This window comes from Vidua macroura, chromosome 21, assembly GCF_024509145.1.
Source record: "Vidua macroura isolate BioBank_ID:100142 chromosome 21, ASM2450914v1, whole genome shotgun sequence".
Lineage (NCBI taxonomy): Eukaryota > Metazoa > Chordata > Aves > Passeriformes > Viduidae > Vidua > Vidua macroura.
In genome coordinates, this window is record NC_071591.1 from 9468968 (window position 1) to 9481852 (window position 12885).

General features: G+C 55.4%; 1 protein-coding gene across 1 annotated transcript in view; it reads right to left on the reverse strand.

Annotated features, from left to right (window-relative positions):
* Window positions 1-351: 351 nt before the first annotated feature.
* The window catches only part of ARRDC1 (arrestin domain containing 1), a 35359-nt gene continuing 22825 nt past the window's right edge, over window positions 352-12885 (reverse strand). The window contains exons 3-8 of the mRNA XM_053996707.1: window positions 5652-5702; window positions 5385-5539; window positions 4704-4886; window positions 4210-4386; window positions 3653-4064; window positions 352-2414 (exon numbers count right to left, since the gene is read on the reverse strand). Of these exons, the coding sequence (XP_053852682.1) occupies window positions 2350-2414; window positions 3653-4064; window positions 4210-4386; window positions 4704-4886; window positions 5385-5539; window positions 5652-5702 (1043 nt within the window). The 3' untranslated portion in view covers window positions 352-2349. The remainder of the gene's footprint in view (window positions 2415-3652; window positions 4065-4209; window positions 4387-4703; window positions 4887-5384; window positions 5540-5651; window positions 5703-12885) is intronic.

Genomic DNA, 12885 nt, shown 5'->3' on the forward strand with positions numbered 1-12885 from the left:
AGTCTGAACGATGGAAGCTGGGCAGAAGCGTAAGCTGAGAAGAGAATGAAGAAGGATCTTTGTGTCTGAGACACAAATCACACCCCAGGCTACCTGCAGTGACATTTAGGCAACACTTGCATGCTTCAGACATGGGATGACCAAAGTGGGGTTGTGGGGAGGAGCCTTCTTCCACTTTTAATAAGTTTACTCCAAATGGCTCTTTAGGAGAGGGATGGGGCCGGTGGTCTCCAGCCCTTCCAGCCAGACCTTGGCTATGCCATCTCCATCCTTCTAAAGGCAGAGTCTGCTCTCCCCCTCCTCCCCACCAGCCCACCCCTGCCAGCAGTGAGCATGGCCCAGGACCCCTGGGTCACTTGGACAAATCCTGGCTTCAGGACACAGGGCCTGGGAAGCAGCAGTGCAGTGGCTGCTCTCTCCAGAGCCAAGCCCACATGTGCCAAATTCCCTCCAGCCATGTGGAATTATGAGCCTGGCACTGTGGTCAGGCCACACCATGTTTGTTTTCCCCGAGCTGCCTTGGCAGAGTTCACCATCCTTCCTGGTGAGAGCAAAAAAAATTCACTTCATTTTGTAAGAAATCAGCAAGGTGCATTCCTGATTTGGCATGAACAGGCACATGGATCAGCATCAGAAATGGATGAAAAAGCACAGCATTTCTCATAGAATAATTTATTAAATACAGCATTAAAATTTGTATTTCTGAATTCAATCATTAAAAACAACTTCATCTCATATATATATATATATTTATATATATTCAGGGACAATGACAATCACTCTATCATCATCGGTGCATGTTGTGCCAGCACTGCTCAGAACGGCACCTTTGCTACACTACCCTTAAAGCAGTTCAATGCTTAAAAAAATAAAATAAAATAAAATAAAAAAGCATTTGCAAAGAAAGAGTGCAAAGCAGGGCCTGTCCCAGCTGCCTGAAGGGTGTGCAGAGGTGGCTGAGCAAGGAGGCAGCAGCTGGAAATGCTCCTAAAGGTCTGTCAGGTATTGCCTGCCCAGCCTGGGGCCGTGTGGGGACCAGCTCTGAGGTGCCAAAGGTCTGGAGGCCACAACTCCAGCCTGCCTGGGCACCTGTGGCTCTGAAGGACGTGGCTTGTGGTTTCCTCAGCTTGGGCAGTCAATGCTAAACAAGGTGTGGGCGGGGGAAAAAGCGCAAAAGAAAAACTGCAAGAAAACCCAGCTTGTTCCCCTGACTGCCAGGTGCAGCGGAGGCTGCAGACGAGCGCAGCAGCTCCCACTCGGGTTGTGTTCATTGTCACATTCTGCTCAGGCCCAGGGGACACACAGCAAACCAGTGCCACTACAGGCCCCTGGCCCAGCACCCTGGTGGGCTGCCTGGGCAGGGACAGCCACTGCCAGGGACAGCCCCATGGAGAGGGGCCCAGAGGGAAGGGATCCCATGGGCAGGGCCCTGGGCAGACTCAGAGGTAGCATCAGACAGATTTTTGTGATTGATGGTCACGTAACTGCGGCCTGGGAGGAGAGGGCACCCTGCAGGGACATGGAGTGTGGTCGCCCTGCTCCAGAGTGAGCAGTGCTGTTGTCCTGTGTGCCAGGGCCCAGCAGTGAGCAAGGCTGGGCTGTGTCCCACAGGGCTCTGTGGGGAAAAGCCACCCGTGCTGGAAGAGGCCACTCCATCCCACACCAGGATCTTCCCCAGAGCTCACCAAGGCTCATCAGCAAGTGCCCCCACCAGTCCCCCCTGTGCCCATGGCCACTCACACTGCCAGTCACTCCCCCCACAGCTCAGGTACAGCAAGGGCTTGTGCTTTTGGCTTTTTAAAAGTCCCTGACCTTCCCAGCCTGCTTACTCCAAGAAACCTCCTGCTACCCTTAGGACCTCTGAGGACAAGGAGGAAGGGCTGTCAAAACCATTTGCAGAGAGCACACAGCCCCTAAAAGAGGAGAGCAAGTCCACACAGCCCAGCCTCCCCTTAGAGTGGAGCTGTGCCAAGTCAGGAGCGTTTCAGATAAGGCATCGCAGGTGCTTTGATAGTAAAGCAGTTAGTGTTGACTACAGCACTGGAACTGGCTGCTGCCCAGGGCATCCCAGGGGCACATCCAGCTCCTCCAGCACTTGGTGCAGCAGCAGGAGACTGTTCAGTTTCCCAGACCTCTCCTACATGCATGCAGGCTGCTCTGGCTGCCCTTTTTGGTTTTTTACCCCCTCCCTAGAAAGAGACTTAAAAAGCCCAGGCCGGGATGTGGCAGTTCCCCCCCGAAGCAGCCAGAGAGACAAGAAGACGCCTTGTGCTGTACCAGACTTTGCCACAGGCGGGTGCCCCGTGGTGCCAGGGTGGGCAGCGCCGGCGGGGTCGGAGCAGGGGACAGCTAATTGCCATTGCTGACGCTGGAGTTGGCACTGCTGCAGCTCTGCTCGTAGGATGGAGGTGCCTCTGTGGGGGAAAGGAAGAATGAGAGAGGTTATGGTGGGTGTTTGGGAGGTTCCCTTCACCCCAGTCTGTGTAACCCAGTGCAGAGTGAAGCAACACACACTCCCTGCCAGGGCCCCGCAGCCTGCCCAGCTGAGGTACAGGGGGGTTTGTAGGATTCCAGCCAGCCAGTCCCATCCCTGCCCTGATGCCCATGGAGGATAAAATCACCACCTCACAGTCCTGTTGTGTTCTTCCCTTTCTTTCCCAAGCATCCTCCTCTCTTCCAGCACCTCCAGATCACTCGTGCTCTGTGTGCCCAAACCCAGGGCTGAAGTAATACATGGAGTGTTCTGTTACCCCAGTGCAAAGAGAGGGGCTGATTTGGGTACAACTGTGCTAACACTCACTGCTGGCCCTGCCACCCCAGCACAGCCCCAGGAATCCAGCACTCACTGCTGGCCCTGCCACCCCAGCACAGCCCCAGGAATCCAGCACACACTGCTGGCCCTGCCACCCCAGCACAGCCCCAGGAATCCAGCACACACTGCTGGCCCTGCCACCCCAGCACAGCCCCAGGAATCCAGCACACACTGCTGGCCCTGCCACCCCAGCACAGCCCCAGGAATCCAGCACTCACTGCTGGCCCTGCCACCCCAGCACAGCCCCAGGAATCCAGCACTCACTGCTGGCCCTGCCACCCCAGCACAGCCCCAGGAATCCAGCACTCACTGCTGGCCCTGCCACTCCAGCATGGCTGCAGGAATCCAGCACTCACTGCTGGCCCTGCCACTCCAGCATGGCTGCAGGAATCCAGCATGCTGGGATTTCCCCGAGCTGTTCCACCCTGGACACTTTCTCAGCTCCCACCCCCACAGGTTCAGACCAGCTGCAGGCCCACTCCACGTCAGACAGCAGATTTCAGTGACATCATTTTCCTGGCTATGCTCCCACCAGCCTCACCACAAGCCAAGAATTTTTTCTACCAGTGGGAGGCTGAAAGCTCTTTTAAGAACAGGGAGATCTTCTCACAACAAGCCCAGGGCAGGCATGGGCGTGAATGTGGGAAGGACAGCTGGCTTTTACAGCTGGAAGAGGGGACTCCTCCAGAGGCTAAAGCAGACAGAGAGATGTCACAATCCCCTCTGACAGCAGCCTGCAGCAGACTGATGAATCCCCAGATTGCCAGCAGTTCACAGCTAGCAGGGACTGCTGGTAGGAGCTGTTTCCCCCCAGCTGCAGATCCTGGGAGTGCTGCTCACCGTAGGGGTATCCCCACGTGCTGTACTCCGGGGGCAGGATGAGTGAGCTGGCTGTGGGGACAGGCACCACGTTCCCCTCAGAGTAGTAGGGGACAGTGGCTCCCGTGGACAGGCAGAGTGTGGGGTGGTTTGGGGAGCCCGTCTGCTCCGAGTCCGCCCGTATCTCCTGGAAGCTCAGTCCTGGGGCGTAGCTAAAGGGCTGCTGCTGGGAATGGCTTTTGGTGGGGATGGAGACATTGTCCATGGGGTGATAGCCACTGGCAGCCTCCTCTTCCTCTGGGGGGGCACTGGGGACCACCACAGATGGGATGTGCTGGATGGAGCGGGAGGGGCTCAGCGGGACCCTGTTCACAGCAATGTTTCCAATGTAGATGGGGAGGGTGACAGAAACCTCTGGAGACTTGAGGGAAACCTGGAAGAGAAGGGAAAACAGTGGCATCATTATACATGGCAGTGGGAAGGTTCACCTGATGTCTGGACCACCCAGACCACACTGCTCAGCCTGGGAGGGGGCACAGAGCCATGGCTCAGCCCAGAGATACTCCAGATAAACTCACCTGGATGTAGTAGTCGATGTGAATGAGGCTGCAGCCCTGCAGAATGGACTGGGGCAGTGCTGGAACCAGGATCTGCTCCTTCCATTCTGCATGTTTCCAGGCTTTCACCCCTGAGCCTTCCACCTCGGCGATGGTCCTCAGGTCGTAAATCCAGCGCTTGGATTTATAGGCCACCTTCTGCACAGACAGGAGGAAACACAGCTTGCTCAGAGGCTGCAGGTGGTCTTCTGTCTCCCACAAATGTAAGCCAGGACACAACTGCTTTGTCAAATAGGCACAAGCCCAAACCAAACAGGCATGTTCCAGAACAGGAATACCCTTGTTGTGTGACAGACTGAGCAGGGATAACCAAGACAAGTTCTAGGTCCTCTTTCCCCAGGAAGGTAGAGAGGACCAGAGGTGCAGATTTGGCTCCTCGCTGCCCCAGTTTCACAGAGGCCTCCATGGGGTGGAGCAGCAGCACAAGGCAGAGAATGGCCCCACTGGACACCCACCTGGAGCAGACTGGCCACCACAGCGCCGGTGTCCCGGCCGGACTTGTTCTCTATGTCTGTGCGGAGCTGGATGGCCTGGCCCACGATGTAGCCCTTCAGGTCAGATGTGGCTGTCAGGATGATGTTGCCACTTTTCACAAGCTTGTAGTTGAACTTCTTGGTGATGGACATGGTGTTGGGCTGCTGCAGGATGGCAGAGACAGAGGGGTTGGCTCAAGAGAGTTAGAGAACTTCCAGAAAAACACTCAAGAGATTCAAAACAAGCAAGCAGAAATATTTACTTCTAAGAGGATGCAAAGAACCAGGAACATGGCAATGCCACAGACAACAGGTCTCACTTCTCCAGCCCCACAGTTCTACTTGCCCTATTAGTTGCTTTCCCCTCCAAAGCAAGTTCCCCAAATCCAAGTGTCTCCAAGCACCTGAAGCTGTTGACTGACATGTCTCTCTGCATGCTGAAAATTCAGATAAATCTTTCAGAGCAACAAACACAAGAGTCAGAAATCACCTGGAGTAGGTACTGACAGCAAGGCAGGAGAGATGAGGAGTCCTTGTCCTGCTCTTGCATAGTCACAGCACGCAGTCAGAGCTGTCCAGCCACTCAGTGACTCCTCAGACAGCAGGACAAGGACAAGTGCTGAAGTGTTGGCATTTCCCAGCCATGCCCCTCCTCGTTCTTACCTCGATGTCAGGGATGTCGTTCAGGTTGAGAGGGCAGAGAACGTAGAAGATCTTGTTGCATTTGTAGTCCTTGGAGAAGCGAGGTGTGTCTATCACAGCTTTCACCTGATGCAGGACCTTGCCAAAAGGGCCTTCAAATGATGTAGGAGCAGAAGCTGGAGTTGAGAGAGAAAGAAGAGGTCATAAGGCTGAGCCAGGCCAGTTTCTGAACTGGAAGTATATGCAAAATCCAAGGTTTACAGGGAAGGGCCTTCAGCCACATCTTACCTGGCAGCAGGAACTGGAAGGGAAAGTTGTGCTCTCCAGCTGTCAGGACCCCTGTGGAAACAAGAGTGAAGTGTACATGGGACAAGCTGAGAGGCTGTTACCTTGGAATGTGTGATCTTCTGGGGGAGAGAGGCCTCCACCCAGGGAATCACACACCACCTGTTCTGCTGCCTATGGCCAGTGGACAGCACCAGAACCCATGGGCAGTGCTTGAGCCAACAGGAACACCTGCTGCCACCCACCCCTCCTTGGGACAGGAGAGGTTCTGTATGAAGATATCCTGTAAATTAGGCCATTTAGGGCAGGCTCTCAGGGATCCCAGTGCCACAGCAATTGGTTATCCCAGGCTATTGACACAGGACACAGAGCAAGGCTGCTGTGGGTTTATTTTTCCTCAAGTCTTCCCCCTGTCAGGCAGTCAGGGGGAATGTGAGAAATCACAGGCACTGTCTGAGGGTGGTAGGGAGTTCTGGTGGGCATCAAGCCAGTCCACCCCCAGCCACATACCAAGCCCTTCACAGACTGCAGAGGGTTCAGGATCTGGAACCAGAGGTCCACCCACCCCAGGACCCAAGAAGGGACCTGCAATACTTCAGCCAGGCTGCTGAGAGAGCAGGAGCTCAGAGAAATATTGCCACAACATTAACCTTGGCACTTGTTTCCTTCAACCACTGCTCTGCAACAGCCTCAAGGGCACAGGGCAGAGCCAAGATCCAGTGCATGGCTGAAACAGCAGATTCCTACTCTCTAACTCCATCCACCCTCCATCACTCCCAGATTCCCTCCAGGGCAGCGTGACAGCTGAACTGAACCCACAGAGTGATCCAGCAGCTCCTAAAGTTGCCTTCAGTAAGAAAACCACCGAGGTTTATCCATATTTGTTAAATCCATGCATACAAAAGAGGTTTTGTTTTTAAAGTGGCAGAGCTGAGAGGAGACTTGGATGCCCACTAAATCGAGCCGTGTTTGTTCTGCTTTGTAGGATCATTGCTGGAGGTACAAAAAGCCCAGCTCTGGCTGATGCTTTTGTTGTTGCAAGACAGGGGGAGGCAGCTTGCCTGTTAGCAACGCTGGCTCTGCAGAGCTGACAGTAATCGAGTCCTGTCGTCAGGGGATTAAGTGGATTACGGGGAAGGGGGAGGTGGGGAAGAGAAGAGTAAATCCCCCCCACTGACACAGCAGCCCAGGCAGGACTTGGTGCATCACTCATGCTGTGAAAAGCTAGATCTCTGCCTCTCTGCTCACTCAGCCACCCCATGGGGACAAGGCACAGTGAGTGTGTCCTGCCCGCAGTGCAGGGACAGTGGGATAAACAATCCAACACGCTCCTCATCATGGATCCCTGCAAAGGGAGAACAGCAGAGATGTCTATTTGTACACTTTGGCCTCACAGAGAGGAGCTGGATTTGCTCATTGCTGTCACCTCCCTGGAGATTCCCCTCCCGTCCCCCAAACAAACCCGAATTATGTAGGCTAAAATGCAGCGCCCGGCGCTGTCACCAGGTGGAGGCACCATGCCAGGCTCTGCCCTCGCTGCCAGCGCTGATGCTCAGAGCTGGGCAGGCCCGGAGGCAGCTGTGGGACAGCCTCTGCTTTCCTTCTTGGGCAGCCTGGCTCAGTAAAGGTGCCAGGTGAGGTGCAGCAGGTGCCTCGGCTGGTTTGGTCCAGGATAAGGCCTGGTTAATGTGAATGACTCGATGAAGCCAGCCCTTGTTTGCTGCCCTGAGGGTTTCTGTCTTTTAACAGGCACCATTCAACATTGATCTTATACCCATTATCCCTACTTTTAGAAAGCAAATGGGTAACTGGAATACATCTGTCCTGTGCAGCTTCTGCATTGCAGTACAGGGACTCTCTCCACCTGACAAGGAGTGGAAGCAAGTCCTGTTCCTGCCCTGCAGAAGGGAGAGAGGTGGGAGTTCCAGAAGGTAGCGGTCACTGAGAGAATTCCACTGAGAATTTCCACCAAGAGAATTCCCAGCTGTGTGACATGCAGAGCCCCACATGAAGGTGCAGGCAGTAATTCTGAGTCTCCTACTAGGAGCATGAAACTTCACAGCCTTTCCAGGACCCTTAGGATGAGCCCACAGACTCCACCAAGTAAAAGTCCCTATTCTACATTACAGACAGCACCATTTCTGTCCAAGTCCTGCCCCGCTCAGGTGTACCAACAGAAAGCTGGGCTGGAAGTGAACCTGTGAGCACTTTCACAGTTTCTAACTCCCACAGCATCACTGAGCAAGGCCACGAACTCTCCCAGGAACACGTGTGGGCAGCATCACCCGCAGAGGATGTGGTTTGGCTCTCAGAGCCACCGTGTGACTCGCTGGCACTGAGGCAGTTTCTGCACAGGTAGTCCAAGCTCTGAGCCGGTCACCAGATGGGAACTGCCCACAGCTCAGCCTAGACCAGCATGATGGTCCTGACCAAGCCCAAGTGCCCAAAGACCTGTTGGCTGTGACCCACTGAACAGCCTGCAAATCCCTCCTGCAGCTCCTGCCTGCAACAAGCTGCCCACAAGGCCTGGAAAAGGCCCTTCCTGCTCTTTGCAGCCAGAGAAGAGTTCCCAGACCAGCCACCCCAGACTGAAGCTGTGTCCTGCCACAATTCACACAGACCAAGGGCATCACAGCAGTGCCTGGCTTGTGACCACAGAGCCCTGACTCCAGTCCTGGTGAGCAGGGAGCCAGGGAAGCACGGTGAGCCCTGTTCTCCACTCCACGGAGCAGGGAGATGCTGCAGGTGAGATAGGAGACTCCTGTGAAAGCACAGGCATGAGCCCAAGTGCCTGGCAGAGTGACAAGGCAGCAGAGCCCACAGGTGAGCTCAGGTCCTGCCTGCCTCCCACTGCACCAGGAGGAAAGGCAAATATTTAGCAGTAATCTGGGCTCCTTCTTGCTTCTCATGGCAGAGGCTCCTCCAGCATGGGCACAGCAAAGGCTCCACTTGCAACTTGGAATTACAAAACCATTTCTGTCTTCTGCCTGCTGCCTGGTGGAAAGTTGGCAAATCCCAAACCAAGCACCCTTACAGTGGGAAGGGAGGTGGCAACTGCTTCTAAACTCTCCAGCTGGCAACTTTGTTCCAAAAGGCCGAGCTTTCATTTCCAAATGCTGACTAATCTTGCTATAATAGGGAAAATCTGCAATTTCCCTGGTCCCAGCTTCCCTGTGAGCATGGGCAGGGTACAGACTGACCTTGAGCCAACACCCAGGTACTTCTGCCATGGAAAACAGGAGCAAATGCCTCCTCAGCAAGGGACGCTTGCAGTGGCTGTGCTGGTGACACAAGGCAATGTGTGTCTCACCAGGCATTCATGCACCTTGAACAGATCCCCACATCAGAGCAGGGGAGATGCAGCATCAGACACAGTGTCCAGAGCCATCCCACAGCTGCATGCCCTGTGCAATTCCAGCATCCCAGCAGTGAGTGGAACGCACAGCCCATGGGAAGGCACTCATCACCCCTGTCCCTCCAGCCCAGAGAGCTTCAACAATCCAAGACATTTAATGTGCTAATTCCATCTGCAAGTGGACTTTGCATCAGAGACCGTTGTTGGCAGCAGGCAGAGGTGAGCTGGTTTCCAGCCGTGGTGGGGGCCCATGGCCATCCCAACATCTGGGAAGAGCAGCCCTTTCCATGCTCCTCCAGAACCAGAGGCTTTGCCAAAGCACTCCCAGTCTGAGCAGGCACAGCAGGTCAGCAGGGGTTTAGCACTGCTTGAGGGGGGCATTGAGACCCCTCAAACAGGGGCTCCTGGGCAGCTCACAGACCACTGTGAGGGGACAGGGCTGTGCCAGCCACTGCAGCCACGCCGAGCCAGCACCTCCCCATTCCCAGAAGCCAGAACAAAGGCCACAGTGTCCTCAGATGCAAAAAAGCTTTTCCTGAAGTTTACGTGCAGCTAAAAATACCCTGAGAAAGTCATTAGGCAGCAGAGGCAGCAGGCTTAGCAGGGTTCTGCTGTGGGGCCAAACCTGCAGCAGCCTGTCCCCCTGATAGGAGTCAAGCCAGCAGAGATTGGCCACCCCCACACAGCCTTGGGAAACTTCCTCCCAAAAAATTCCTGGAGGGAAAGAAGCTGCTGCCCCAGACAGCCTGGAGAAAAACTCAAGTCCAGATAGCAGGAGCAGTAACAACACACTCATAGTGCAGAAGAACCTTGGAGATTTCCCTGGCTCCAGTAGAGACAGGTCTGGTCTCTCTCATTCATGGCTCCCCTCCGTTCCACACGGGGACTGGGGTTGTTCATTTGCACCATTGGATGTGGAGGAGTCCTGGAACACTCCATTTACAGAAAAGAAATGCCTTGATCCAGAGGGCTGATGCCAAGTCTTCTGGACCCCCTGGTGATGCTGGGTTGCCATCCAGAGAGTGACCCAGCCAGGCTGAAGGGGCTGGGCCTGTGAGAACCTTGGGAAGTTTGACAAGGCCAAGTGCAAGGTCCTGCACCTGGGTCAGAGAAATCCCTAGCACAAACACAGGCTGCACAGAGAATGGATGGAGAAAAGCCCTGAGGAGAAGGGTTTGGGAATGTTGGTGGATGAGAAGCTCAGTGTGCCCCAGCCCTGTGTGCTGGTCCCAGAAACGCCCCCTCCCCTGGGCTGATCCCCAGTGTGGGCAGCAGGAAAGGGGGGATTCAGCCCCTCTGCCCCACTCAGGTGAGACCCCACCTGCAGAGCTGCCTCAGCCTTGGGAAGCACAGGAAGGAGCTGGAGCTGCTGGAGAGATTCAGAGGAGGCCATGGAGATGCTCCAAGGGCTGAAGCCCCTCTGTTCCAGAGCCAAGCTGGAAAAGCTGGGGGTGCTCACGTGGAGAGGAGAAGGCTCCAGAGAGAGCTCAGAGCCCCTTCCAGGGCCTAAAGGGGCTCCAGGAGAACTGGAGAGGGACTGGGGACAAGGGATGGAGGGACAGGACACAGGGAATGGCTTCCACTGCCAGAGGGCAGGGCTGGATGGGATATTGGGAATTAGGAATTGTTCCCTGGGAGGGTGGGCAGGCCCTGGCACAGGTGCCCAGAGAAGCTGTGGCTGCCCCTGGATCCCTGGAAGTGTCCAAGGCCAGGCTGGATGGGGCTTGGAGCAACCGGGGATAGTGGGAGGGGTCCCTGCCCATGGCAGGGGGTGGAATAAGGTGATCTTTAAGGTCCCTTCCCACCCAAAGGTTTCCCTGCACACTCTGCAAACCAGCACAGTGCTGCACCACTGCATGGGAAAGCTGCCACCATCGTGCCCACTGGGGCTGAAATGACCACACGTGTGTATTTACACTGTTAAAGAAATGATCCAAGTCGAGTTTACTCCTCCAGAGCTGCTGAAAGTGTCTGGGCTCTGGTCCGAGCAGTGCAGCCTCCCTGGCTGGTGCTGCCAGGCCCCTGCCCTGGCAGAGCTGGCAGCCAGAGAAATCCCCAGCCCTTCAAAGGCATCATCCCTCCAGACCAAGGGGAAGCTCCCTGCCCACACCCTGCCCCGCCTGCAGCTGGCCAAGGGCTGGGAAATGTCCTCCAGCAGCCTCTGCCTGGCACTAGAACAGGGCTGGGCTGGGGCTCAGGAGGAGCAACCCCAAAGGAACAAGGACACAGCCCTACCTGCTGTATCCCACCTACCCTCCCAGGGCTGTCTGGCAGCTTTCTGTGCAAACAGCCCGGTCTGACAGCACTGGTGGGGCCAGCTCTGCTGGGCTGCACGTTCCAACCAGTGCCACTGCAGGGCCACTTGCCAAATCCTCCTCCCAGGCTGGCTGCTCCAGCCCCAGGGTCTCTGTCTGGAAGTCACAGGTGGTCACAGCCATTCTGCACAAGGGTCATGGCCACCAGGACAAAACAGGACCTTCAGGGCAGCAGAAGGGAGGTGCCTTGGTCACACAGCAGACTCAGATGAGTCTCGTTCCTCTCCTGTGAAGGCTCACACTGCAGTGTGCTGGGACAGCCAGCCCAGATGTGTGACACACAGCAGGCTGCAGGCCAGGAACCACGGCGTGTGGCACAGCACACACCTCTGCCTCACCAGCCTTCACCCACAGCTACACACAGAAAAAGAGGTTAATAGTTCTCTTTGTCACTCCCTCGAGCCCCCAAAGAGAAGAGGCAGCAGATGATATCAGCTCTGTAGCCACCTCTAGGAGGCTGGAAAGTGTCCCCGCACCCCAGGCACAGGAGACAAGGAGTGGCTGCAATGGGCTCCTGCCCCAAGCCCTGTCCCTGCCCAGCAGTACCTGCCAGGCTCTGCTCCCTCCTGGATGCTCGGACAGGAACAGGCTGCACCTTTGGAGTACACAGATTTTTTGGTTCTTCTAGCAGAGGAACAGCAGGCCAGACCATATGGCAGTTTCTCCCCGGCTACTTAACAAGTGATGCATTAACTGTGTTGGCCAATTCAAGGAGTACAGAAAGGTGCCTGCTGGCCCCTGTGCCATCACTTGGAGCAATATGTCTCTTTCTTCCTGCTGCCTAAAGTCAGCCCTGGGGAAGGCAAGCTCCTCCAAAGGTGCCGAGTTAGACTAATTCTAGTGTTGCTGAAGCACAGCTTGAGTACACTCCTCTCCTGCTCAGAGAGCCAGAAAGCAGAAGGCTTGTGTTTTCCACTTTGGGGTGGAGAAACGAGCAGCCCTAGCTCTGCACTGTGCCACAGGACCCCAAGTCCCCAGCTACAGGCAGAGATGTCAGTCTCACTGCAATCCCAGCAGCCAGCACCCCGCTCACCCTTGTCCTGCCCTCTCTCCTCATCCACTTTTGCAGCCAGAAAACTGAATGTTAGATATAAGCAAGGGGCCAGAGCTCTTTAGCTCTCAGGAGGCTCTATCAGAGCTGTCAGAATGGAAGCATTAAGTCTGTGCCAGGGCACTTGAGGTGACACTGAGCCATTGCAGCTTTAGCACAGGACTCAACTCAGCCTCTGGTGAACTAAGTTAATACAGGGGATTACAAACTACAACAAAGGAGGGGAAATGCACACATTTGCTCGTGCCACCAGCAGGCACAGGTGCCACGGAGGGAGCAGCCAAGAGCCAGAAGAGCAACCTGCCAGCAAGCACAGGCAAAGCTGCCAGGAAAGCCTCAGTGTTCAGCTCCAAGGAGAGCTCTCCTGCTCTGTATGGCAGTGATGGAGCACAGCCCCAGCAGGCTCCACGCTCCCTTTCAAGGCAGCAACTCACTTGCTCCAACTCTGCAAACACACAAACAGCAGGAACAACCTCCCCAGGTAATGCTGCCGAGATCAACCTTTCTGTAACACAG